At 46.7% G+C, this 27,255-nt stretch overlaps 2 protein-coding genes across 5 annotated transcripts in view; both read right to left on the reverse strand.

Annotated features, from left to right (window-relative positions):
* atp1a2a (ATPase Na+/K+ transporting subunit alpha 2a) overlaps positions 1-4,491 on the reverse strand; it is a 53,555-nt gene extending 49,064 nt beyond the window's left edge. The window contains exons 1-3 of the mRNA XM_076022006.1: positions 4,282-4,491; positions 2,262-2,333; positions 519-578 (exon numbers count right to left, since the gene is read on the reverse strand). Of these exons, the coding sequence (XP_075878121.1) occupies positions 519-578; positions 2,262-2,333; positions 4,282-4,293 (144 nt within the window). The 5' untranslated portion in view covers positions 4,294-4,491. The remainder of the gene's footprint in view (positions 1-518; positions 579-2,261; positions 2,334-4,281) is intronic.
* Positions 4,492-9,252: 4,761 nt separating this feature from the next.
* mpz (myelin protein zero) lies at positions 9,253-26,448 on the reverse strand. 4 transcript variants are annotated; one of them, XM_076019690.1, is made up of 7 exons: positions 26,261-26,448; positions 24,608-24,774; positions 22,145-22,358; positions 21,013-21,142; positions 19,263-19,305; positions 11,889-11,918; positions 9,253-10,866 (listed from the first exon to the last, which is right to left on the reverse strand). In XM_076019690.1, exons 1-7 carry the CDS (start codon positions 26,304-26,306, stop codon positions 10,855-10,857), a joined length of 642 nt encoding a protein of 213 aa, XP_075875805.1. In that variant the 5' UTR covers positions 26,307-26,448; the 3' UTR covers positions 9,253-10,854. The 4 variants fall into 4 exon arrangements, with proteins under 4 accessions (XP_075875805.1, XP_075875807.1, XP_075875803.1 ...); XM_076019692.1 differs by lacking the exon at positions 11,889-11,918; XM_076019688.1 differs by having other exon boundaries at positions 9,253-11,918.
* Positions 26,449-27,255: the final 807 nt, after the last annotated feature.

Below are 27,255 nucleotides of genomic sequence, written 5' to 3' on the forward strand. Positions count from 1 at the left end.
AGTTCCAAGTTCCAATTTTTACTCAAACCTCCATGCAGGTACCTAAAACAACACTATTTAGGTCTATCGGAAAACCATTCTAAGCTGTTCCTTTTCAGGCCTTATTGGGCTTTTTGACACTTTTACAGCTTGCAATAATAAACACCAAAGTAGAATCCAGTCTGCCGCCTGCCAAGCAGGCGACAAAGGGAGTTACTGCTGTGCAAGTGCGCAGTAATTGAGGCGTCACAAAGCGTGCACGCGAGTGGGTGCGTGTGTGTGTGTGTGTGTGTGTGTGTGTGTGTGTGTGTGTGTCAGTTAACAGTCGAAGCTGAGTGAGCTGGCGATGCTGTATGGGGGCGTAACTGGACCAGAGTGATGCCGAGGTCTCGCTTTGGACACCTTTTCCAGTGAAGGCAGGCAGTGGTTACGTCTCTGCTGTGCAGCGTCTCTTTGCTGTGTTGGGCGGTTGTCAGGCGTGTGTGTGTGTGTGTGTGTGTGTGTGTGTGCCAGTCAGTGAGTGAGCGGCAATTAATTACCCTTGCAGGGTCCATTCCGTAGCGTTTTCCCAGGTCATCCAGGGATATTTTGTGGTCATCCTGCAAAGAAAGAACAGTCTTTTTTTTTTCTACAATAGAACAGAAAGACTAAAAAAAAAAAAAAAAAGTGATTTTAATTTGCGCTGTAAAACTTCAGAGGTACTTTTGACATATTAGAAATGGGAAAGCCTGATTTCTCTGCACCACTTCCAGTGCAATGGCTGAAGCCATAAGAGGAAGTTTAATAACCGCCAGGGGGGTTAATGGTCAAATAGATTGTGAGGGCATGGCTGTGATAAATTGCACACCTCCGTCCTACTGGAAAATACTTAATTCTCCCCATCTGGCTTGGATTTAGGCGTTTTATGCATGTGTATGATTCATTCCTCGTGACAGATCAAACAGTTCAGAGAGGGATGTCGAGCGCCTGTGCATTTCCAAACAGCGCCGCACTCAAGAGTGGAAGGACTGCCTGGTCGCTACTAGCAGAAGCTCACTTTACGCTCAGAGTATGTTGGGGAAATATATATGTATATAGACATATACACAGAGTCAGCTAAAATAATGTATAAACACATTAGGAAAAGAAAAACGTGCATAAAAACTTAATTGGTATAAGTACTTCTATCAATACAGATACTTGTAAAGGGCAAAGGTCACTTTTTGACCAACTGAATTGAAATATTTATAGTGTATGTACTGTATCTCTCTCTCTCTACATATAATATACATATATGTATATATATATATGTATATGTATATGTATATATATACATAATATATATATATATGTATACATATATATATATATATATATATATATATATATATATATATATATATACACACAAGAACTTTAGCAGGCTATCAATAATCTAAGTTATCGTTGCTTCTTATTATTTTTCATTGCCACACATTGTTTTTGAGCAACTGGCCACTCAGAAGAGTTTCCACAGCAGCTGTAGTGCAGTCGAGCGGCTGAGCGGCCGAGCAGGCAGCTGTCAGGATGTTGTCAGCCAGCCGCGCAGAGCGAACGGCTGCATTCTCAACTCAGCGGCAGCGGCCAGACAGAAAGAGGCAGAAATCTACCAATTTTCTCCAACTGGGTTAGAATGTAGCAGCACGTCATCGGGCCACCAAACGTTTGCCAAGGAGAGGGGGGGGGGGGAAGGAGCAAATAAAAAGTTTGCCAGCGACACTCAGAGTTGAGCAGCCATCAGTTTGGCGGTTATGTGCAAAAAAACAAAAAATCTGAACCACGAAAAAGAGAACACAAACACACCGACAGAGCTGCTGTCTGACAACAATTAAATGAAGCACTCAATCAAAAAAAGAAAACAATTGAGGCTCCAAGGTGTGATGTATCAAAGGAGCACTCCCTCTTTAATCAGCCACAGACCGACTTGGTAACTGACACCAGCTGCTTTCATCAAAGAGAACAAAAAAAAAAAAAAAAAAAAACTTTGCCCAGTTTTTGTGGGCAACGAATGGCTGCTTCTGACAGCAGCTCAAAGACAGAGTTGCAGCTCTGCACAAGACAAAAAAAAAACAAAAAAAAAACAAAATCGCACTACGCTGCTGGTGGCCCATAAATGATTCAGTGTCTCTGTGAGAGCAGAGGGCAGTAGCAGCCAGTCGGTGGTGGGACAGACGGGAGAGTTCAGCAGCATTCACGCCGTCTCTTTGACAAGTGTGGCTTGACGCAGCGTAGCTAGACGCTCCAGCGGCGCCCCCCCTCCTTACCAAGGCCACCTCCTTCTTCAGCTCGTCCAGGTTCCTCTCCCTCTTCTTCTTCCCCCCATTCTCGGCGCCATGCTGGAGAGCAAAAAACACAGGCAAACAAATGTTACCATAGGCCCCGCCCTCATCCGGCCAGGCCCCACCCCCAGAAAGGCCTGTGCGGAGCCCATGGTTGTATTATAAGAACTGGATGCCAGACTGGCAATATGGATTTTTCTTAAGTTGGTCACATTATTTATCTTGCCTCTAAAAAAATAAAGGCATTTTTATTTGCAACTTTTGACCTATTTATTGTGTTTGACCTCATTGGGTGCGAGCTGTTTATGGGGTCGTAACACAGTTTAGCTATTCTTTTCCCTGTGGCCACTCGAGGTACTGCAGGCAAAAACCCCATACATGGCCAAAAAAACATTTTTCCCCTTTAGCCGGCAATACAAATAGAAACGCCTGTAAAACGGCTGACAGGATGACCTTTGACCTGTGATTTAATCTTTCTATTGTAGGTTTTAAATCATGGACTATTTAATCTTTTTTTTTAATTATGTATATAAATATGTATATACATGTATATATATATATATATATATATATATATATATATATATATATATACATATATATATATATATATATACGAAGGCCAGAAAATCGCGAGAAAGGAGTTTTATATTGTCAGCGTGAGGTCTTGGCACCTGTTTTTGTTGGCTGAAGCATCCTGATGTATCATGTGTGTGACAGAGGCATGATGGGAAGTGACACCACACTCTCTATGGGGGCCGCATAATGCAGAAGCCCAAAAACTTTTTCGGGCTTGTGCGCTGGCTGAGCAACTCCATTGAAATGAATGGGGCCGCCACCATATTGGATCCTGGGGGCCTCGGCAGAGTTGCAGTCGCATTTGAATTCATGAGCCACGTTATTACAACATCGGCCTGAGCACAATGGATTTTGTGTACGCCGCTTCATTTCAATCTCGCGGCTCCACCAGCCGAGCGTTCAATGGATATGAAGAGGGGGGATGGGAAAGAGGGGGGTGTTTTCTCTCTCTCTCTCTCTCTCTCTCTCGTTCGGGCAAGTTGCTCATTTGTCGGCGCGCACGAATAGTGCGTACGTGTGTGTGAGCGCCCCTCGAACAGTTGGAGGAGAGAGACGCATCATGGAAATCATCTGCTGCTGTCAGTCTCCTCTTAGCAGCACGTGTGCATGTCAGTGAAGGAGGGGATGGATGTGTACGCAGAGTGAGAATGAGCGAGCGAGAGGGGGGGAGAGAGAGAGAGAGAGGTTGAGAGAGAGAGAGGTTGAGAGAAGGAGAGTGAGCATGTGACAGAGTGGAAAAGTAATCAAAAAGGAGGCAAAAGAGGGAGCAGGGAGCCGCTGGAGAGCCTCAAATGTGTTTGGCGTAGCAATTTTCACCCCCACCGTGTGCGAGGAGAGATTAGCAAGAGCCTCCTGCCATAAAGCTAAATGGAACGGGCCTGATGGAGAAAATAAAAACAAAATTATGTAATTACCCGAGTAAACACCAGGCAGGGAGCAAAAATAAATAGATAAATAAATAAATAAAAACAAGGTGCGCAGGAGAAAAGCCATCATCCCGAGATGCTACTGACTTGGCGGGAAATGACGAAGAAGAAAAAAACAAGCAGAATGCTAATGCTCACGGTTAGCCAAAGCACTACGGTTGACTCTTGACACACCGGTGTTTTTCCATGATGCATGTCAACGCCACGTGCTAGGATCACTGAATGTCACTCATGCTCACAAAAAGAAGCAGCTCCAATGTGACAAGGTGGGAGATTGTAGAAGTTTTGACGAGAATAGAATAGAGCGCCTTTATTAATCACACAATGGGGAAATTTGCACAATTACAGCACCGATATATAGTGCACAGAGAAGGAAAATTATATTGATTAAAAAGAAATTAAAATATTCATAGTGTAAGAAAGAGAAAAGAGAAGATATTTACAACTTTTGGACAGTTGACTTTTTGAGAAAGAATGGGAGAAAAATCAACAGGACTTACCCCTTTCCCCATGTTGGACGTCCCAGAATGTCAGGTTATAATGTGAAGGACACGGCTCAGCTCAGGGTCCCCACAGTCACAGCTGAAACCCTTTCACCCCCGTCTCACGTGTGGAATCCAATGGTGGGTTTTTTGGGCTTCCTGCTCCCTCGTCATCGTATGGCTGTGCCTACTGTCACAGAAACCTGAGACAAACTGCCCAACACCCTCCCACCCACCCTGCCTGGTCCTGCACCAGCATTCCCTCAGCTCACACACACACACACACACACACACACACACACACACACACACACATATAGGGTCTTTCATGTCAATTTGTTTAGAATGAGATTAAAGTACAGCAACACCCATTGTAAACAAATGACTAAATACATATCGCACACACACCTATGAGGTCTTGCATGTCATATTTTTAGAACAAGATTAAAGTACAGCAACACCCATTGTAAACAAATATCGTAAAACAAAATACAACTGAATAAAATACAATAAAATAAAGAATACACACATTAAATGTATGCTCTTTTTTTTTTAAAGTGACATCATTTGTCACCATTAACTATATTTCCCACTCAAGATGTAGGCCCGGTGGGTCTCTTTAAAAAAAAAAAAAAAAAAAGTAACTCTGATCACTTTTCAGAATATTGAAAATATGTGCAAGTTTATCGCAGGGTCACATAGAAACACAAGCAACGATTTGTACTCGCACTGCCAACTCACGTGCCTGTTTTCAGACTGCGGGAGGAGGTTGGAGAAGCTGGAGAGAAGCCACGCAGACACAAGAAGAACGTGCAAACTCCACACAGAAAGGAATCGGGAATCAAACCCACAACCTTAGTGCTGCGGTCACAGTGCTAACTTCTGCAGCCCGTGTGGCCCTGCTATAATACTACTACTACTACTACTACTAATAATAATAATAATAATAATAATAACAGTAATTCCTTACACACTGCCCCCCTGCCCTCAGAACCTGTCACTGCCATCATTCCCGGCCAGAGCAGCAGAGATTCCCCCTGTAATTTATGGCTCCAAGTCATTATGCAATCTTCGGCTGAAGCTCTCCAATAATATACAGTTGAATACAGTAGAATGAAATTTTATACACTGATGCTGTTTAACATGAACTATTCAACCCATTTCAAAACCATGAAAGTCCAGAATGTCACAACTCTGCATTGTTCACATAGATACATATAGATATTTCACTTTCAAACTATTTTTTCAAGACAGTTTTCAAACTGCTAACTTTATAATTCTGAAATTAGCCATTCAAAAGTAAAGTCCCCCTCCCTCATCCTCCTTTCACCATTCAGCTTGAGACTCAACATTCGATGTAAAATTGGACTTAACATCAACGTTAGAAATATTTCCCAAGGGGACTAATACACGTAATTATAAACATAGACTCACTTTTAAAAGACTTCTTTCCATCGTTTGATAGATAAAGTGCCCCTAATGCCTGAGGGATGTTTCTTATTTTTCATCAAGAGTTTTCCTTGCCACTTATTTACATTTCAAACAGCTGACATTTGGTTTGGCTAGCTAGTGCTGCAGACAGGGATATAAGTCACATGTAAGTAACTGCCCTTGACTACTCAGTAGAATGCAACCGAACATCATAATGTATTATAATATGACAGAGCCCTCAGACATGAGATGGACTTTATCTATGAAACAATGGATGGACGTGTTTTCACACTTAGTCTAACGGGAAGTTTCAAGTTGAATGGGGATGAGGGACATTTTATTTTTCTTTATCTATGTAATAAACTGAGCCCAAGATGACATGTAAAATAGCTAAAATGTGCTACACACACACATTTAGAAGACATACACATACACGTATATATATACATAAACTGAAAATTATCTTAATTAGCAGTATGCATGCCAAGCCCATTTTTGATATCATGATTAGGTCAAAAGATTTATATTGAAATTCATTTTTACATGCTTAAAAGTTTAAAACACACTGAAGTGTTTTGGGGGTCTTTTCTTCATAATGGAGCTGATAATTCTGCCTTCAAGATTTCATGTTGAAATAAAAGCGTTTGGATTCTTTGCTCAGAATATATTGCCTCAGCTGCGTTACAAAAATAAATCCTGTGACAAACTGTTTAATTACCGTGATATTTTGCCTCAAAGATGAATCATCATCATCATTTCTTTCTTTTTGATATTACTTCTGCTTGGATTCCAGATGACTAACAGCCATTAGAGCCCCGACATGAGCCTGAGGTCTAACATATTGATAACATAAGGTGGATCATCAACTCGGCGCCCACACAACAGATGCAGCAAATGATTTTGTGTCAGGCAAGAAGAGAAAATCTCTTACTTGCAGCAGATACTCGGAGTATATTCGCAGTATTGGTCCCGCTGTATTCCTGCACAAACCTGCTACGGTTTCATTTAAAGAGGCGTTTCGGTCGTGCGCTCAGTTGCTTACAATTTTCTCTTTAAAATATGAAGTCACTTCCTCACCAAGGTTCACAGACAGAAATGTCGTGCAACTGCAGTTTGGTTAAAAGAAAATCTGTAAGCAACAGCAGCTCATTGTAAACAACAGCTGGTGAGGAGAATAAAAGAGGAAATGACGCTCCTTACTGAAAGATCCAGTGTGTAAAATGTGTCCTAATTTATGATTTTTATATTGTTAAAAGCTTTACATATCATAAACACATTAATAAAAGTTAATACTTGCAGTACAATAAAAGTTATTTGGTTTTTCTACCCTTAGAATGGTTCTTATTTATATATAAGAATATCCATAGATTAAGGGTCTTGCTTCCAGTTAGCTGCCATCTTGCACCACCATTTCTCTAAGGAAGCCTGATGTGGACAATCCAGGTCGCCTGACAGTGCGTTTCGTATTTAGGATGAACGTTCGTATCCTCAAATAAACAAATAAACCAAAGAAGGAGAAGGTGGATGAGGTATCCGGGTTTGGGTGCGCGGGTCACCGTAGTTCACTGACAAGCTTGGGAGAGGGAGGGTGCATGAAACAGCGCTGCAATCTGAAATGTAACCACTTGATGTTGTTGTTTCTTCTCAAAAACCTTCAAGTATTAAACGCTGGACCTTTAACGTTAAGCCAATAGTGTCTTATTCCCCGCCTTGAATCATAACCAATAACTTGTTGCAGAGAGACAGAGGTGCAAGCAGACAAATCCTGCAGGTGGGTCAAGCATTTCTTGACTTTGACTTGAGGTGAGAGCAATAAAGCGGAGGTTGTGTCAAACAGGCCTCTGGGTCAGGGTGTGGTGTCAGTGCAGGTCGGTGGTCGGCGCCTTCTACTGCCCGTGTGTGTTTAACCGTCTGAATATAAATTGGAGCATTTCTGAAAAGGTTACGCACGCTCACTGGACCTTGTCGCAAGTTACGTCAGGGAAAAATTAAACCACGCTGAAAATTTTGTTGAATATTGTAACCCTCTAAATGTGAAGAGGATGTCAGAGGTCTCTGTGCATTTATCTTCATCTGTCATAGTTACTTTTTTTTTTTATTTAGGGGACTTTGAAAAGGGGTTAGAAAGAGCTGATACCATTTCTGTCCTCATCGACGGCCGAGTTTGATTCCATGACCAGGGTAAGGAAATGCTCATGGCTTCCTCTTCTTTTTTTTAAATTAACCACTTCCCAACTGGATGCTATAAATTATTCTTTGTGTGAACGCTGCCTTCAAATTGCAAATAAGATGAGGCTCTTTCATCATTAAATTAACTCGAGGGGCCACGCGTCAGAGTGTTCAAGCAATTCCACAATTCCACTGGGTGATCTAAAACTAGAAGTGTTCTTTTTTCCATCATGAAAATCTTTCCTAGCAGACAATTTCCTTCTTTATTTAGACTCTCTTTTTTTTCTTGTCCTTTGAAACCAAAGAAATGTAACCAGACACAAGTCTTCTGTTGACAAAAGACGCATGGTGGGGCTTTATTCGTTTTTATTCACGATCTTTTTACAACATATTATACAGGGTCGTCAAAAGTTGTTAGAGCCCTGGAGTTAAAAAATAAGCATTAAAATAAATACACATAAAATAACGTAAGAAGCTCCAGTCATTTCAAATGAAGGCCGTTATCGTGCAACTACAACAAACACTGTTTACAATACATACAAATAAAAACATTTTTAAAAGGCATTTTTAATGTGGTCCGTTGTGTGTCAGGTGTCTGCAACAAAGTCAGGAGGAAGAAAAAAGGATGAGAAAAAGAAAGAAAGAATATCGAACCAATCCATTCGACTGGATTGTTAAACAGCGACTAGTGAAACTGATCCTCAGTTGTTACGGTTTGGGGTTTTTTAGCACCTACTCTCCAGTTATGAATTTTAAAGGAACATTCAAGTCAACTATCCACCCTGCATACCAAGCGCACACATCCTGTGTTTGGCTCAGGCTTGGGGAAGGATCTCTTTTTGAGGAAAGCTCTTGGGGGTGGAGTTGGCTGGATCTGCAGTGATACATATGGATCTTTGGCTGGCTAAGCAGAGCAGATATGTGTCTGTTCCCCCAAAGATTCCTCTCGCAGCCACCGCCCCTCCCCCCTCACCACCACCACCAACCTCCCTTTCATTTCCCCCCACAGCCCCATCTAGCGAATGGGGGACAAACAGAACCCTCATCCAACCTGCTCCTCAACTCAAAGGACCACTTTCAATTTTCCTTTGTCTCGGAATAAAACCTGCATCGAGGATACAGCCGCACGGCCCCTTTAATGGCGCAGCAGGTCAGAAATGTAATCACATATCGCTTCGGATGTAATTACATTTCCTCACTGTCTCGGTAAGCAGATTCTTGCTTGCCCACATGTGGAAAATGTCTGGGAAAATGACTTGCTGTTCTTCAGGTGACAAGCATCTATTCTGCTGCTCTCATTCTATTTTTAACAAGGCACACATGTACAGAGAGCTCGTGATGTGTTTGAAACAGATGGGCGGGGCATGTTTTTGTTGTTGTGGTTTTCTGTCTTTGGTGCGAATATTCTGCTCGTGTGAGTGCTTCACCCTGCCAGTAGGGGGCAGATGAGAGCACTCGAAGCAGCAAAAAATTCTGAAGCTGCATTTTGAAGGGCAAGCCAAGGGGGCGTTTGTCAAGTGGGCCGGAGCGAGAGAGGTTGGGAGAATGATGTCCGTCAACCAGTTCGAGAAAAAAGGAGAAGGAGGAGCAAAGAAGAGGGCGAGGAGGGAGAGGAGGAAGAGGAGAAGGAGGAGGAGAGCATTGAGCTGTAGGCCTGGCAGTCAGATAAAGAGCGGCTTAAGGAGAGGAGTGGATTGTGTGCTGGCCTTGTCTCTGTATGTGTGTGTGAGTGTGAGAGTGTGTGAGTGTCGGGGGGGGTGAGAGGGAGGTGTGCTGGGTGCAGAGTCATTTGAGAGGAGGAGGGGGGCTGGGGGAGGCGAGGGGGGAGGGAGGGAGAGATAACGGAAGAGCCAAAGACGAGAAGGACGGAAAGAAGGAAATAAACAAGGTGGAGGAAGGAAACAAGGAGTGTCGGCGCAGGGGCGGAGACGGCGGTGGGGCGGGTGGGGGGGTCGATGAGGGGGGGGCGAGATGCGGAGAGAGATATCTCATTACCAGCCACATGCTAAAATAATTAGCCCCGGGTCGGCCCGAGAGGCAGCTTGCATTGCGGATTAACTGGACCTGAAAATAACCCAGGGAGAGCGGAAGGAAGGTGCACCTCTTCCCAGCACACCCTTCTGTCAGGGCGAGTGGGAGGGGCGGCGGGGGGGTGACGTCATCCCACCGTGTCAGTCGACGGCCGCTGGGCACGTCTCCCCTCTCCCCCCGCAGTCGCCCCCCCCTGCATCCCCTCTCACCCCCCACCAGCTGAAAAATGTGCAGCTGTTACAGTAAAGCTGGCCGGCTCTTCCAGGGGCCAGAAATATCCGCCTCAATCCTGGCAGCCGCCAGGCGACAACCTCCATTAGCTCAATTGTGAGAGGATTGAATCAGACCCCCTGGCTGTGGGGGTTCAGGGGGGAAGGGGGGGCTCGGACCCTTGATCTGCGCAGGCCGAGAGCACGGATCATATTTCTCTCCCACCATCTCTCTCTCTCTCTCTCTCTCTCTCTCTCTCTCTCTCTCCTCTGCTCATCTCGCCCTCCCTTTCCCCTCCCTCGGCCTGGTCAGGTGGTGTGGTGGACGTTACAAAAGCAAGATGTGTTTAAAGGATCCTCTTAACGGGAATAATAATAATAATAATAACAACAATAATAATAATAATGATAATACATTTTATTTCAAGGTGCCTTCCAGGACACTCAAGGTCACCAGACAGAAAGATAAGATTTAAAAAGACGGTTAAAAGGGGTTTCGATGTTTGCAGTTGGGCCTTGGACTGCTCGAGCAGACGATCGAACGCGAGGGGGGAGGGAGAGGGGAGTGGGGGCAGGGGGGAGGCGAGGACGTCGCGAACACAATCTGACGCCGTCGCTGCCGATTTAGCGGGAGCGCCGGCCCCCAAAGAGTGGCGATAATAGGGAATAACAGGGGGGGGGGCACATCAGATCAGGCTGGGCAGAATAAAGAAGGGAGCAGACTAGAGGAGCGGAGGCACCGGTGAAGAAGTCAGACCTTTATCTACAGGAAGAGAAGGAGAGAGACGGGGGAGGAGAGAGAGAGAGAGAGAGAGAGAGAGAGAGAGGAAGAGAGAGAGAGAGGACAGAGCAGTTAGCAACATGAATCACCACAGGAAGTGGAAATGAACACAACAGGCAAGGAAATACACAGCAGAAGAGGAAGAAAAGGAAGGAAGGAAGGAAGGAAGGAAGGAAGGAAGGAAGGAAGGGGAAAAGTGGGGGTCCTCAGTCCCAGCATGCAACTGAGAACGGGCGATGCAGATGCAGCTCGTCCTCATGCACAGGAAGCTTGATCTTAGTGAAAAGGAAGAGCAAGGAGGGAGCAGCTTTCCTTTTTTTTCTTCTTTTTTTAAAAATTATTTTCAGATTTGGTTATCAAACCCAGGGGGGGGGGGGGTTTGAGGGTCTCGCTTCAATTCTAATGGCTGTGTGTTACGACCTGACAAAGGCGGTGGCAGCGAGACAAGAAGAAGAAGTGGGAGAAGAAGCAGGAGAAGAAGGAGAAGAAGCAGGAGAAGAAGAATGTGGTCATCGGCACATCTCAGTTCTGCACGGCTGCGTCCGCAAGTTTTTTGGGTTTTGTTTTTTTGTATCTGCAACTTGTTGTGAGTACAGAGCGGTTGGACCCCCCTCCCCCCTCCTCAGGATTCTGGCCTGTTATTTGAAGGTGAGCTTGTTAGAGAGGCGGGACAGGAAGTCAGCGGCTTTGGACTTCCCGCCCCCCTCCTCCTCCCGCCGCCCCTCCCCTTCCCCCCCGTTCTTTCGGGTCAGCTCCAAGTCGATGGTCATGAGCACCCGTCCCGAGCCGTCTGCGGGCCCTCCCTCCCCTCCCCCCGCCGTCCTCTCGGTCTTCCTGACTAGCGCTCGCTGCTGCCCCCGCTGGTGGGGCGGGGCCCGGGCCAGCGCCTGGCGGATGGGCTGGAGCAGCCGGCTGGCGAGCAGCCCGCCCCAGCCCCTCCCCGAATCCTATTTCTTATCCTTGCGAGACTCCTGCTTCTTCTTCTCCGAGGCGGCCGCCTTCACCTTGGAGGGGTCGGCGGCGGGCGGGGGGGCCTGCGGAGGGAGGGGGGGAGAACAGAACAGGGGGTCGGGGGGAGTGGGAGTGGGGGGGGGGAGAACAGGGGAGGAGAGTCACTTCAGGAGGAAAGGAGTGTGAGAGAGAGTGAGAGAGAGAGACGACTAGAGGAGGGAGGGTCGGGAGGGGGGTCAGGAGGTCGAGGCGGGGGGTTAGCGGGACGGGTGGATGTGTGTGAAGAGGAGGAGGAGGAGGAGGAGGAGAGACGGTGGACGTTCAGGAGGAAGAGGGAGAGTCAGACATTCAGACAGACGTCAGGAGGATCAGGAGGGGGGGACACACGGGTCCTTTTAAGGGAGGGGGCGGAGCGTGAGAGGGGGCGGAGTCCAGAGCTGTGGGTGGGGGGAGGGCAGGAGGTGGTGACAAAACAGGTAACCATGCGTTAGGATGGAGCACAGTGGCAGCTCCCTCCACCTGTCACAGCTCAGTGATAAAGTGACAATGAATCAATCATATGCACACACACACACACACACACACACACACACACACACACACACACACGCACACACGCTCACACACAGAACTTTGATATTAATTTGATATAAATGCCTTGATGAATGGTGTGCTTCTTTTATATTATATATTTTTTTGGTTGTTCTTCTTTGTATTCATGAAATTAAATTGGTTGTAATCGTGATATTCCAGATCAGGGGTGTTGAACTCAAATACACCGTGGGCCAAAATATAAAACTTGGACAAAGTCTCGGCTCAACATTGATATTTTTGGGGGGAAAAAGTCCTCCTCCAGATGCAACAGTGAACCTGTTCATATGGACCCAAACAGGGTTTTTTTTCTGTCCTGGTTGACATGCTAACATACTAGCATAGCATTCTGGGATTTGTAGTGTGGACAGTACATGTGCTGTGTAATACTGACAGCTCTCGTCGGCATTTGGTATTGCCTTCGGGCCAGAGTGTGACACCTATGTACGAGATTGTATCTGCTGTTTTCTTTACTGCAAATGTAGTTTGTTTTTGCTTGAGTACGTGACGAATGAAGTCGTTGAATCCTCTATTCTGTGAAATCACTGAGCCACTTTGTCGGACTGGCTTTGATTCTGTTTTTAGACATTCCCTCTCTTTTTTTCCCTCCGCTGTCACAGTTCTGTCATTTGTTGATACCATAAATATAGTTATTTGAAATGCCATGAAGACTGGCTGGAGGCTGGCCGCGTGTATAAACTTTTATCAAACACACACACACACAGACACACACGCGCGCACACACACACACACACACACACATACACACAAAAAAAGGCAACTTGGCTACAGCCTGCTTTGATGTAAAGTCAATAAAATATTGCCGGGGTGTACGGTATATTGTCAACACCACCTCTGAATTATTCACATTTGCCTTTTTCAAGATCTGAGACGAAAAATACTTTTTGAAGTTTTAAAGGTCCCACGTCATCCCCAATGCCAGAGAATCTTTATTTTTTAATGTGTGGCTCCTGTAGCAAAGTCTTACATGATCATTTGTGAGAAAAAAAAAATCTTCCTAAAGAAAAACCAGTGTCTTACTCTGTTTAAGACGCTCAATTTTAGCCTTTCTGCTAAAACTGATGCTTGCAGACAAATGAAGGATGGACTCATTTTTTTTCTGCTCACTGACTAGAAAAACATGCTGTTGTTAGAATATGTTGGCAAAGAAGATATTGAAAATCATGGGACCTTTAAATATCTTCTTTTTGTATTGTTGGATTATTTGGGATTGCTAGACAGGAAACTATCAGGAGCTTCTCTGTGCTAAAATGATTCACATTTTCCTCTAAATTCTAAACTTTTCTCAAACTAAATATAAATACTTCAGTCTTTTCAATCTTCCCCTTTCGTGCAGATAAAAATTGGCCACTGTCAAAAAATAAATACAAAGCAAACATATATAGCACCTCATTGCTTCGTCATTTTGCTGCACTCAGGCTGCTGGGATGCTGCTGGACAGGCTGCATTTTATTTTTAAAACCACAACATAATCACCACTCTTATATATATAACAGCCAGCCATTCACTCCCACACACTCTGGATATTGTCTGTGCGGTGTCTAAAACATCTTAGAGGAGAAATCTATAAAAGGAAGAGGAGGGAGGAAGGAGGAGGGAGGAGGAGGGAGGAGGAGGGAGAGGAAGCAAAGTCACTGGAGTACAACAAATTCATCAGGAAGGTCTGGACAGAGTTGAGACGAGGTCAAGGCAACACTCAGCTGCAATGGCCGCACTTGGCTGCATTAACCTGAGCATTAACCTATTGAAAAGCATCACAAGTGCGTGATAATGCTTCTCCAGAGCTTAACAAAACTTTGGCCCAAACATTATGTAATGCCTTTTTGTATGTGTATTTTTACATTGGCCTGCTACTGACTGACTGCGCAGGCAGGAACCAGAGATTTTTCCAGACAGAAAAACTTCCTGTCTAATGCATCCAGTTAGTCGACGGTGGAAAAGCACACTGGAGGCTGTTCCGACCCAGTGAAGCTTTGACTAATAATACCCCACTGATTGCATTAGGAAAATTTATCATCTTTAATTACGCTTGGTGCAAAAACAATGCGCATTCCCGACAAACACGACGAGGGAGGCCTCGACTGCGACGGCCTTCCGCTCCTATTAGCTTCCATTCCGGCACTCCTCCTCCCATACATCAATGCATTGTTTAGAATCACGCGTACCACCTCAAGATCTTCATCTTTTTTTTCTTTTTCTTTTATTTTCTTGGCACGCTGCATGCCACATTACGGATCTCCCTCACTAATGAGTGGGCCTCCCTCATTAACGCAGCCCAAACCTGTTTGTAGGCAGACCGAGGAAACAGCGGCTGCTTCAAAGGAGGCACAGCCACGGCGGCAAAATAGAGGAGGAACTGCTTGGTGGCAGGGAAGGCAGGAAGAGAGTTAGAGTGGCCGGGGCTCCCCTGCCTGCCGCATACTAAGAAGAGGAGACAACAGTGACAGGTTAGCAGGGAGACTGAGAGGAAGATGAAGGTCGAGAGGTAATGATTTCCTGTCCAGAACCGAAGCTGATCAGAAGCCAGAAGACCTGTGGAGGCAGAGAAAGAAGAGGGGCGAAGGGGGATGGGGGGGAGGGGGGGGGGAGAGGAGGAAGAAAGAGGTAGAGGAGGAGAAGGAGGAGGAGGAGGAGGAGGAGGAGGAGGAGGAGGAGGAGGAGGAGGATAACTGGGGACAGGCTGCAGAAGTGGTGGTTTCGGAGGAAAATGAGGACGGATCAACCGGCAGAAAGGGACAGACAGACAGTCTCTCATGGCCAGCGAAGAAAGAGTGGATGGGGGGGGGGGGGGGGGAGGAGGAGTTGGAGACATGGGAGCAGATTAGAGGAACGTGAATGAGGGAACGAGGGAGCGAGGATTGAAGTAATGTGGGATGCCAAGAGGGAGGTGGGGGAGGCGGAGGGGGAGGGGGCAGTGCTTGAAAAGAATGGCAGAGTTGCACTTGTGTGTGTGTGTGTGTGTGTGTGTGTGTGTGTGTGTGTGTGTGTGTGTGTCTGCGTGTGTGCATGCAAGAGAGAGAGAGAGAGAGCTCCAATCGATACCAAGTGCACTCAATTATCATTCCAGTACCAGTGTGTGTGTGTGTGTGTGTGTGTGCGCGCGTGTGTGTGTGTGTGCGTGCATGCATGCGTGTTTGTGTGTACGCAACTCCACCTAATGGGGAGCAGCACCACACCACAGGGTTGCTTTGTCTCTCAGCCTCACAACCCCCCCCCCGACACACACACACACACACACACACACACACCCACCCAGGTTTGCAGCACGAGCCCAGCAGACGGGCCGAGATGGAGCTGCTGATTGGAAATAGTGCGCCGTCAGCAGAGCCGCCTTAATAAGGCCGATTTGATCCAACAGCCGCTTATGAGTGCGCGCCTGGATAAGAGAGAAAAATCCCACGAGTCCGCCGTCTGCGGCCGGATTGGAGGGAGGACTGGAGGCTTTGAGGGTGGAGCGGCGAGGCGGCACTGGTGGTGGGTGGGCGAAGAAAGAAAACACACACAAAGGAAAAAAGAAAAGAAAACAAATGGGAAGGCCAGGGAGCGCGAGCCTCCCTCCCTCCCCCTCCTCCGAAGACTTGCGGCGGAGAGTTTAAGTGTAGATGACAACATTGTCAAATATCTCCTCCTCCAAACCCCCCCCCCCCCCCGCCCTTCACCCTTCCTCCTCACCCTCGTCCTCTCGCCGCCCAGTTATTTATTTATATATGCGCCTTTGCTCGCCGCAGGCCCTCCGGAGCAGCTGACTGCACCTCAAGAGCAGCCTGACAATCACACACAGCGGCGGCGGGAGAGGACGCAAGACAGAGGAGGAGGCAAGATGGGAGGGGGGGGGCTCGCGGAAGACGAGGCTGGGCTCTTCCTCGCTGCAGGTGCGAGCCCGAAGCCGCCGCCGGGTCTTTGCACAAGCTCGGATCCGACTCTTGTGTTTTTTTTTGGTTCTTTTCTCCTAATATCACCTCTTCTGCTCCCGGCCTTTCACATCTCTTGCCCGTCTATTTATCACTCACTCACTCAAAGGCTGTTTACTTTCTAACCCTACTGGCTCCTTCCCCCTTCCCCCGGGTTCCAGCACCGCTGTTGAATTTTGAATAAAAGTAGTGGAATCCGTTTTGTCAAACTAAACTGCTGATTTATTTTGTTTTGGTTTTTTTTTAACCCACAAACAACCATCCTGGCCTGTATTTGCACGACAACTGGCAGCACGTGAACCGGGGACTGAAATAACCACAGCCTCGCTCAGCCCCACCAGCAGAGCTGGTCATCACAGGTGTGAAGACAATCTTTCAGTTGGCATTAATGATATAATGTAATATTAAACCTACAAGCAGGGTTGATGGGGCCGAGCCTAGCTTCTGGACCGCCTGCCCTGGCCAAAAGTGGTCCCTGCGCATCCCACCGCGTGCATGTGCAGGTGTGTCTCACACACACACGCGCACACACATATATATATATATATATATATACATATATATATACACATACATATGTGTATATGTATATACTTCTTCTAATTTGGTACTTGAAGGTCCAGTGTGTAAAATTTGGCTTGATTTTATGATTTTTATGTTGATAAAAGCTTGAGATATTGCCTGTAAATACATTATTTAAACTATTCTCACAGTACAATAAAAGTAATTTGGTTTTTACCCTTGGAAGGGTTCTCATATATATATGAGAATATACATAGATCAATCAGAGCCTTGCCCCCAGTTCGCTGCCATCTTGCACCACCATATTTCTAAGGAAGCCTGGTGTGGACAATCCAGGTCACCTGAGAGCATGTTTGGCATTTAGGGTGAACGCTGGCGTCTTCTAATAACCAATGAAGAAGAAGGTATCCAGGTTTGCACTTGCAGGCCACTGTAGTTCACTGGCAAGCTTAGGAGAGGGAGTCGAGGGAGAGCTAATGAGCACTGCAATCTAAAATCTGACCACTAGATGGCATAATTTTACACACTGCACCTTTAATTGTTATACTCAAATTTCAGATTGTTAATTTTTTATAAATTACAAAAAAAATAATAATTCAAAGCTAATTTTCTAAGTTACGCCGAACAACCCACACTTTTTCTCTAAAATCCGACGCCCTGAGTCCTCCACTTCCTCCCTTTTCTCACCAGCCAATCAGCATGCAAGCTGCACCGTCGATTACAACACGCCCCCGCGACCAATCCGTCCGATCCTCCCCCCTCGCCCCTCCGCCCCGCATGGCGGCGCAGTAATCAAACACAAGTCGCGCCCGCCGGCTTGTAGTCACAAAAGGATACAAGCCACAAAAACAGCAGATTAATCCTCCACTCAGGGGCGATCAAACTCCCGTGAGGGGGGAGGAAAGGAGAAAGGGGTAATAAAGGAAGGAAGGAAGTAAAAAATTACCCCAAATCCTTTGGGGTGCAGCAGTGTATGAGCGCTGATAGCGGCGCCGCGGCGGCATAACAGGCCCCAGTGATTTTCATTTGACTCCCAGTGAGAAGAATCTCGCTGCACACGGCCGGCGAGTTCGCTCAATACGGCGGCGGCGGCCGTGACTCGGCCTCGGCCATTTCACACTCACTGCTTTCATTTTTTTCCTTTTTTTTTTTTTGCCCGGTGGCTGTTTGCTTGCACCGTCCTGATTGGCCCCCTGCGGGAGGTTGAGGGAGGCTAAGCAGAGGAGGGAGGTGTTGGCTCCACCAGCTTCCATCCGTGCCGCGAGGGCTCACCAGGCACATTTAATAATTTATTTATTTATTTGATATCATGTTCTTTGATGGGCGACCGCGACCCCCGGATCCAACATGGCCGCCCCTTTCTTTTGAATTGAGTTGCTCAGCTAGCGCAAAAGGCTTCCGCATTGTGCCGCCCCCACAGAGAGCATGTAGCACTTCCCATCACACCTCCCATGATACATCAGGACGCATCCGCCAATCAGAACGAGCCGAGACACAGCAGCACGTAAGACGTCGTACTGGGATATAAAACTTTTTTTCTTTATTATGAACTGTGTTTCAGGTCAAAGGTCATCCTGTCCTGCATTTCTTTTTGTATTTTGGTCTAATCGGGGAAAAAAAATGCTTTTTGGGCAAAATGAGTTTTGTTTTGTTTTTGGATGCAGTACCTCAAGTGGCCATTTGGAAAAGTATCACCGCGCTGCCATATTGCCTATATACATCCATGTGGGTGACACGGTGGTGCAGTGGTTAGCGTAGCGCTGTCGCCTCACAGCAAGAAGGTTGCTGGTTCCATTCCCAAGCCTCAGGCCTTTCTGTGGGGTTGTTGGCATGTTCTCCTTGTGTCTGCCTGGGTTACTTGGCAGACACAACCTGGATAGACTCCAGCAGACCCAGCAGGTCTAGATGGATGGATGGATGGATGAATGGATGTTATTTACTTGATGTTGTTGTTGTTGTTGTTGTTGTTGTTGTTGTTGTTGTTGTTGTTGCTCCGAGGAGGAGCCACATGACAGAGCTGCCCAGGTTGGTCGGTCGGCCGACTTCGGGATGAAATGCGATTATGAGACGGTGCCGCCACACGCTGACACACGCTCTCTCTCTCTCACTCTCTCTCTCTCTCTCTCTCTCTCTCTCTCTCCCTCTCCTGGGACTAATGAGGCGCTCTAGATGCTGAACGGCCGTCATGCCAAATCTCCAAAACGACGTGGTTTGGCTGTTCAGCAGGTGGATCTGACAGCAAACCAAGCGGCTGGGATTGTTGAGGGGGCGTCCACGCGTGTGAGAGGAAAAGAAGGGGTGGGGTGGGGTGGGGTGGGGTTGCGGAGGGAAGGAAAGGGAAATAGAGAGAGGTAGAGGGAGGTAGAGAGCGAGAGGACTTGCCTGTCTCTGCTGTGAGCCCTCTTTCTTTTTCTTCCCTTGTTTGCTGGAGGGGACAAAAGAAAGAGACAATGTCAGGATGTCGAATCCTTCTCTCCCTCCCTCCCTCCCTCCAGCGGTCACAGCCCTGTGACCACCGGGGGGCAGCACTAGCCGGCCTGGCAGCCGTCTTGTATAGAAAGAGCACGGCCAATTAATCAGCTGCTCCCGTTGCCCCCTGGTGGTGGTGGTGGTGGTGGTGGACACGTCAAGACTGTCTCAGGCAGGGAAGCGAGATGGAGGGGAGACCTAGTGGCTCATCCTCAGATAGACAGTGTGTAACATGGGACACTGAGATTCATGACCAACTCTGGTCCCCTCACTCAACACTGACACTACAGCCTAAGGCAGCGGTGCCCAACCCCGAGGTTGCGGACCGGTCGGTGGCTCATTTGGTGCAAGGCCGCACGAAAAGAATAAATAAGTAAATAGATTACTTTGGTTTTATTTATCCTCTAATAACTCTCAACAATGTTTTATTTTGAAAAAAAATTACCTACTTCTTTCCGTTACATCCGTCTATGGCTCAACTCTCTACGCACGTCAAGGCGTTGATCTCAGTCACATGACACGTTACCACTAAAATTAAACCTAGCTAGCTAGCTCGTAAAATGAGTGAGGAGGCAAGAAGAAGAGCCTACGACCTCCACCAAATAAAGTTGCAATTAACAGACAGTGGCAGGAGTCCGACTTGTCACGATGTTAAGAGGGCACCGCTTATAAAGTTGTAAACGGGTACACAGTGGATTCCTGTTTATGACTGTATTTGGAAAATACCACAGTTTTCATTGGTTGGTCATATCATGTTTTTTTTTTGTTGCTGTATTTATCCGTCACATCTTTCAAGGCCGGTCCCTGGGAATATTGTCTGACATTAAAGCGGTCCGTGGCATTAAAAAGGTTGGGTACCGCTGCTCTAAGGTGAACTGGACGTCTTTATGTGCTGTCATTGGTATTTGTTCATTTACGAAAGCCATTCTGGGTATGAATTCATCCATCATTTATGTCTCGTCTTTTAACAAAGAGTCACAGAAATCGCACTCTCCCAATTCAGTGGCTGATCTTGCAATTTGTTGTCCCCCCAAATACAAACTGAACTGGGCAAGAAAGAAAGCGTTTTGTTTTTCAGCACCTGACACTCGGGAGTAAATTACAATCGGAACTTCGGCTCAAAGCCCGCGTTAAATTGAATGAGTTTTAAGCTTTGGTGGAATCATTGCCGTCTAGTTTGAAGTGTGCTTGTTTGTGTTATGGGAGCAAGTTTGTTGTGTGTTTGTGTTTGTGTCATGTGTTTGTTGTTTCGTGTTTGTAATGTAACTGTGCCGCTGCCCTCTTGGCCAGGTCTCCCTTGAAGAAAAGATCTTTGATCTCAATGGGACTAACCTGGTTATGTAAATCAAAAATAAAACCCAGTGGCTAATCCACTTCACAGCGGCTCTGCTCCTCACCTTTGCTTTTCACCTCTGTGGTGGCAACAGTTTTTCGGGGTGAAATCCAAATGAGAGATCATTATCATTATCCCCGGCTCCTTTTTTCCGGCTCTAAACTTCCCCTCACCACACACACCCCTCTCAGTAATATCAAATCATGACACGGCAGCTACGCCAGCTTGGCCACGCAGGTGTCGGTGCCAGGGATGGGCTCGGGCTTGGGCTCCAGTCCCTGGCACAAGCCCGGTTGGCAGAGCGCCGCCATCCACGGCCTGCCCACTGACCTGACGCTGAGGCTGAAGACGCGGCGCGCCACCAGGAACCTCATCAGGTAGTAGATGACCACGATGAGCACCAGCAGGCCCAGCACCACCCCGATGATGGCTCCTGTGATCACACCCGCCTGTATTGGCACTGCATGGGAGAGAGGGGGGAGGGGAGGTGGGGTGGACAAAAAATAGACATCAGAGGGCAGAACCAGGTGAGAACCACACAGAAGAATTCTAAGCACAAAGGAGGGAGGGAGCAAACGTAGTCCAGGAAGGAGAAAATAGGATAGATAGATAGATAGATAGATAGATAGATAGATAGATAGATAGATAGATAGATAGATAGATAAGCTAAGGTAAGGTAAATTCAAAATAGCAAATTAAAAAAGAACAATTCTAAATTTGAATTCAAATTCAAATTCACGTTCACATTGCCACAACAGTATCTCCGCCAGTCTTGGCAGAGGTGATATCAGATGTGTGTGTGTGCGCGTGTGTGTGTGTGTGTGTGTGTGCGTGTGTGTGAAGGTGAAAAGGCTGCGATCGAGAACAGGAGCCGAACAGCAGAGCAGGGAAAAGTGAGCAAAGGTAGAAAAGGTAGAAAGGAGGTTGAACAAAAGGTTGAGGAATACAAGTGGAGTGGAGGAAGAGCTGGTGGGAGGAGGATGGGTCAGTGGTGGGGGTTGTGGGGTGGGGTGGGGGGGTTGGTAGTGGCACAAAGCTGATAGCAGAGTCATGGGGTGGCAGGAGGAGGAAGGAGCAGATGCTTGAAGATGACGGAGAAGAGAGGGGGGGAGTGGAGAGACTTAAAGTGGATGGAGTAGTGAGGGGGGGATCAGTGGTGGGGGGGGGGGGCAGTGATAACAATCTGAAATGGGGAGGGAGAGAGAGAGAGTGATAAAATTGTAATTGATTTCTGGAGGTGCAAGGAATTCCAAATGAGGCGGCGTGATGACGACGAATGGCCCGCACACTGTTGGACTGAGTGGAACAACAGGACACAGTTGGACCTCTGATGAGAAGAATCCACCAAAACCAGCCATATGGACTCAGTGGGAAGCTGAGCAGCAGGGCCGTTACATACTGACTCCCTACCTCCCACACCACCCTGTCCCCTCCACGCCTCCCACCCCCAGCCCCACCTCACCCTTCTCGAAGACGAGCAGCCGCACGTTGGAGGGCCGGCCCACGATGTCAGGGGGGTTCTTGGCGTCGCAGGTGAAGGTGCCGTTGTCGCTGAAGTCCAGGTTCTTGATCAGGATGGAGCCGTCGCGGCGCCCCGGGTTCCCCACAAACTCCAGCCGGTCCCTGAATGGCCCCTTGTTGTCCAAATAGGCCACACCACCGGTGTAGTGGAAAATCTGCAAATTGAGAAATAGAGGAGGAACTTTCAATGGATGTGGACCCACGCAGCCGGACTGGTCACTCAGTGTGAGTGAAGAGATCACAAAATCATTTTTGTGTCTTCTATCACAGACACAAATATTTGTGTATCTGTGATAGAAGAGAAATACTAACAACTGTATAAATTAAATGAAGACACAATGAATCCCATCCAGTTATTAATCAGGAGATCTGGGGTTGATTTGATGCAGTGAGAAGGCAGGACATCAAACTACAGCAGGACTGTTGGTTTCATTTGATGCTAATCTTCATGCAAACACCAAGTCCAGCTATGGGAGTGTAAGAAGAAAACAAACTACCATATCTTTATGGAAACACAAACTCTAATAACACTGATATCATAGAGTTGATTACATGATTGCCACATTGAATTTTTTAGACCACTGTTGACTATCAGATGTTAATGTGCATGTGGCACAGTGGGTAGATGATAAATGTTACGCAATAACGAGTGAATGACGCAATTGCTTTTGAAATAGACGCAATCATTTCAAGCTCAGACATGAAAACTAGGTTTATTTTATCTTACAATTTTAAACTTTACTATTTTAACTTCTGCTATGTGTGTATATATATTGCATGTACGTATGTGTGTATGTATATATATTTCAAATTAGCCCTGGTCTTGAAGTTTTAAAATTCATTCATATGTTGCAGTTGTGGAGGGTTTGGGGGGGGGGGGCACTGTTGGCATAATTCTTGAAACATTCTGCTTTAAATTGACCAATAACACTTCAAGTCCCAAAGAGGTCAAACCAGAGTCAGAGCCGTTGCTCCAGTCACAGTAGTAAAGTCTTAAAAGCTCACGTTCCAACCCTGGAAAATTCCAAAGTGCAGTTTTGTTCCGTGGCCTGTGTGACACTGTGTGACGAGTGTCCCTCAATTAAAAAAAGCAACTTCTTTCCCAATTTTTCGTTTTGGCTAAAGGGAACAAGTGAAGTGTTTGCAAGAGGGCAGACGTATGAAACGCTAAATGAGAATGGGCAGCGAAGGAGGAGCGAGAGAGCGAGCGAGCGAGTGAGGATGGGCAGAAAAAAGAAAGAGGAGTCTCATTTCAAAGAGGGGGCGCTGCTGGAGACGGATGGAGGCGAGGAAGGTGAGGGGAAGAGATAATGAGAGGGGAGGGGAGGCGAGGGAGGGAGAGAGGAGCCACGGGCTGGCGGGGGCGGGAGGGGGGAAGGGGGGGGATTAAGGGAGGTGGACGGAGGGAGGCACAGATAGAGCGATTAGAGAGACGGCAGGACGATAAGGGCACTGAGAGTGAAATTAAAAAGCGGGAGGCAGGTGAGGGAGGATGGAGAAGGGAGGAGGTGGGGGGGGGCTTAGTGGGGGATCTCTGCTACTCACGATTCTGCTCTGAGTCTCAAAGACGCGTGAACGATGCACGTGAGCGTTTGAGACGTTTGCACGATTCATCCGACTGAACACCAGCGAGTCTTGTTTTTTAAGAGACTCGCTGGTTTCGACCGTTCCTCTTCAAGGTGCACAGACCAGATTCACAAGTAATCCTCTGTTCATCAGATAACTTTTTTTTTTTTTTTTCTTAGCAGTTTCAAGGACACCTTAAACTGTGCACTGTTTCATGAGCGCAGAAACATTTTCCTCCAACTTGGTCTGGCTTTTCTTTTTTTCAACTCTTCCGTCTGCCAGTGATCGCAAGTGTATGAATTGAAATTCCTGGGGGGGTTTTTTCTGCTTTGAAATTGGTCCAAATATTTGTCTCTCAGCTAATTAGCAAATCTGCTTCAATTCAATTCTTTCTAAACACGTTGTCCCCTGGAATCATATTTTTTGACTTAATGATATTAAATGAGCTGGTGATGAGCAGGTGGTTCCTCCCTGCAGCCGCAAGGCTGTACGACTGCCACTTACATTTCATAAAGGTGCAATTAAACACTTCATTTATCTGTCAACATTATGTACATAAACTTGTAAAATAATCCAACTGTCCATATCATGTTAATGTCTTGATTATTCTTTCTTACTTTATAGTTTATTTCTTTATTTCTTTTTAATTAATTTAATTTTCCATTTTTGAAATATATTGTTATTGCAATTATACAAATTTCCCTAATGTGGAATTGATCACAGCTTCTATTGTATTCTATTCTACGAAGTAAAAAAAGTGAATGGGAAAGCAGTATGTAGATGAGTCCATGGTATTGTGTGTGTGTGTGTGTGTGTGTGTGTGTGTGTGTGAATTTACAGAGATGCTGTCGCGGGAGCCGTCCGGCCGGTACGTCCAGGAGAAGGTGACGTCCTCGGAGGTCCAGCGCCAGGAGAAGAAGGAGCAGGACAGCCGGATGTCGGAGCCCACCAGGGCGTGGCGCTCCCAGCCGGTGTAAATCACTATGGCCTGGGAGTGCTCGGGCACTGCAACACAAACAGCCAGATAGGAGGGTTGGTTTGGAGATAAACACACACACACACACCATCCATCAGTGCACAAGACCGTGCAGGAGGCCGTGAAGCAGCCTGCTGCAATTTTTGCATTGGTCCTTCTTCTAATGTCATCGTACATGCATCAAACTTTGTTGCGTGGAATAACAACAGCGCACATCAACGTCACTGATACAACTTGGTAATAAATATAATTAAATGTAGTTTTAAAATAGAGGTTATTAGACGTACAAAATGACTTGGCTTACTCATTTGTACTTAAAATACAATTTTTAATAATCTGAGAATACTCCCTTTCACGTGTCAGTGTCTCTCGGCAAACAAGTTAGCAACAACAAAAAACGCAGAGAGCAACACTAATTCAAAAGTACAAGCAGACACGCAATTCGCAATTGGTGCTGCACGACGACGCCCCACTGACACGTGCACTCGGTCAATGTTTGCTTTATTTCTGGAATATTGCCACTTGTCTGTTAAAAGTCATCGTATGCTCCATTAATATGGATTATGTTGGCTTAATCATGTGCGTGTGTTTATGTCGGAATAATATTTAATGATCAATGTTAATTCGGTTTTGGCCGCAAAATCAATATTTCACTTCCCACGAAAATGCACTCTGCATGTCAAACAAGCCGGCCGAGGGCCCTGGGACCCGCACAAGGCATTAAGCCGGAACCACATCAATTCTGTTCTGCTCTGTTCTCCTCAAATTGCACAAATGGGGCCAAACCAAACAGCTACATTCACATTCACGGCCCGAAGTGCTGTCGGAGCTTTTTTTTTTTCTGCATCTTCCAACACCAAAGCGAGAGAGGAAAAAAAGTTGCCAGCTTCCACTGCAAGCATCGCTGAGTGAACGCTGCTGGAAGCTTGTCAATGAAATCATGAAAGCCCGACATTTTTTTAATTAAAACTCTGCCAAAACCCCTTAAGAAAGAGGCATCAAACAGGAAGTGGTGGCCGGGGAAAGCCAATGATGGCTGCCTCCACCACCAAAAGCTCCATCTCACAGACAGAAACAGCCGTTTGTTTGCAGGCGGAGGGACGTCTGCTTTATAACAGCAGGACGGAGTCGAGGCTTTTATCAGGACGAACTAAAATTCTCTGCCGCATGCGGTCGGCTTTAAATTAAATCGATAGTTAAATGCTGAGCATTAAACATCATAGCTCCGCTTTGCCTTGTCAGGGGGGAGATATTAATTTGTAAGGAAGAGATTTAATCAATTAAAAACCTCCGACTGAAGCTGATTAGCTTCATTATGATAGTCAGAGTCCATACGTTTGCAGCAACGCAACTCGGTATCCTCCCGCTGACCTTTGCCCCCCGGGCGAGTGGCAAGAGAGTCCGATCCCACACACTTTGAACTTCAGGAGTGGATGGAAGCGGACTCAGTTCAACTGTGAAAACTGGTCAGAACTAAAGAGATGCTGGAGCCCAGTGGACAGGTTCCATCTTTACCTGTTCCCAGGAGGACGAGCGACGCCAGCGCCAGAATCGTCAGCATGGTGTCGGGCTTGGACGGGGAGGCTCCCAGATAGACGGAACTGATGCTGCGGGTCGGAGGTTCTTGCGACTCTGGAAGGAGACAATGTGGACGGAGGGCAGGCAGCGAGGCACCGGGACGAGGCAGTGGCAGGACAACAACAGAAAGGCCACTGTCCCAGGGTTTATACCCAACCACACCCCTCCGCCCAGGGCCCCGGGCCGGCCCATCATGCCTCTCCCCCCTCCCTCCTCCATCACCCAGCTCACCCTTCTACACCCCCAACCAGCCTCCTCCTCTTGTTGTCACGGCTCTCCTTGCTGATGCCAAATTTCATGGCATACCAATACTCATAGGGAGTCATAAACAAGGATTTAATGAGATAAAGGAGGAAATCATTACACCAAAAAACTGATAATAACTGGTCAGTTTGAAAAACTTCCAATCTGACAATAGGCTTGCTTGTAAAGTAGTCCTACCAAAACAATTTGCTTTTCCATGTTTCCTCTTTTCCTTGTGCATTTATTCACAGATGAAAGTGTTGTTGATCATGAGGTTCTCAGCTTTTATCTGATATGTATGCAAGAACGAGTCACACTAGTTCACAACCTCACAGACAAACTGTGGAGAGTCGCAGAGAGACGAACCACCTTGTGCAGCGAGACCACCATCAGGGACCTTCGACTCGGTTGCAACTCAATGTCTGGTATGTAAGAAAAAAAAGAAACACGTTTGTCTTAGTGAGGCGTGTCCTACAACGTCTTGCCTTCCAGGCTGAACCTCTGAAGCAACAGACCCGGGTTCGGGTTGGGATTTGGACTCGTGCTGCATTCACTGTTCTGTCCTGACTCAGACGTTGCAAGAACTTCCTGGCGCCACGATCTTACACACGACCGTCATGGACGACAGACAATAACTGTGCAGCGAAAACGCCGGCCGTGAGACACGCAGGCATCAGGCGCATGTGTTT

The sequence above is a fragment of the Nelusetta ayraudi genome, unplaced genomic scaffold, assembly GCF_046127955.1.
Source record: "Nelusetta ayraudi isolate G7.1 ecotype Tasmania unplaced genomic scaffold, CSIRO-AGI_Nayr_v1 ptg000011l, whole genome shotgun sequence".
Taxonomy (NCBI): domain Eukaryota; kingdom Metazoa; phylum Chordata; class Actinopteri; order Tetraodontiformes; family Monacanthidae; genus Nelusetta; species Nelusetta ayraudi.

What these genes read in the sequence shown, in the direction of transcription:
- mpz (XM_076019688.1), bottom strand. Translation starts at nt 26,306, where the DNA reads ATGCTGACGATTCTGGCGCTGGCGTCGCTCGTCCTCCTGGGAACAG. An exon ending in GCTCCCGCGACAGCATCTCT is followed by an intron (nt 22,359 to 24,607) that starts GTAAATTCACAC and finishes CTCAATTTGCAG; the next exon opens with ATTTTCCACTACACCGGTGG. An exon ending in GTCTTCAGCCTCAGCGTCAG is followed by an intron (nt 19,306 to 21,012) that starts GTCAGTGGGCAG and finishes TGTCCCCTCCAG; the next exon opens with CAAACAAGGGAAGAAAAAGA.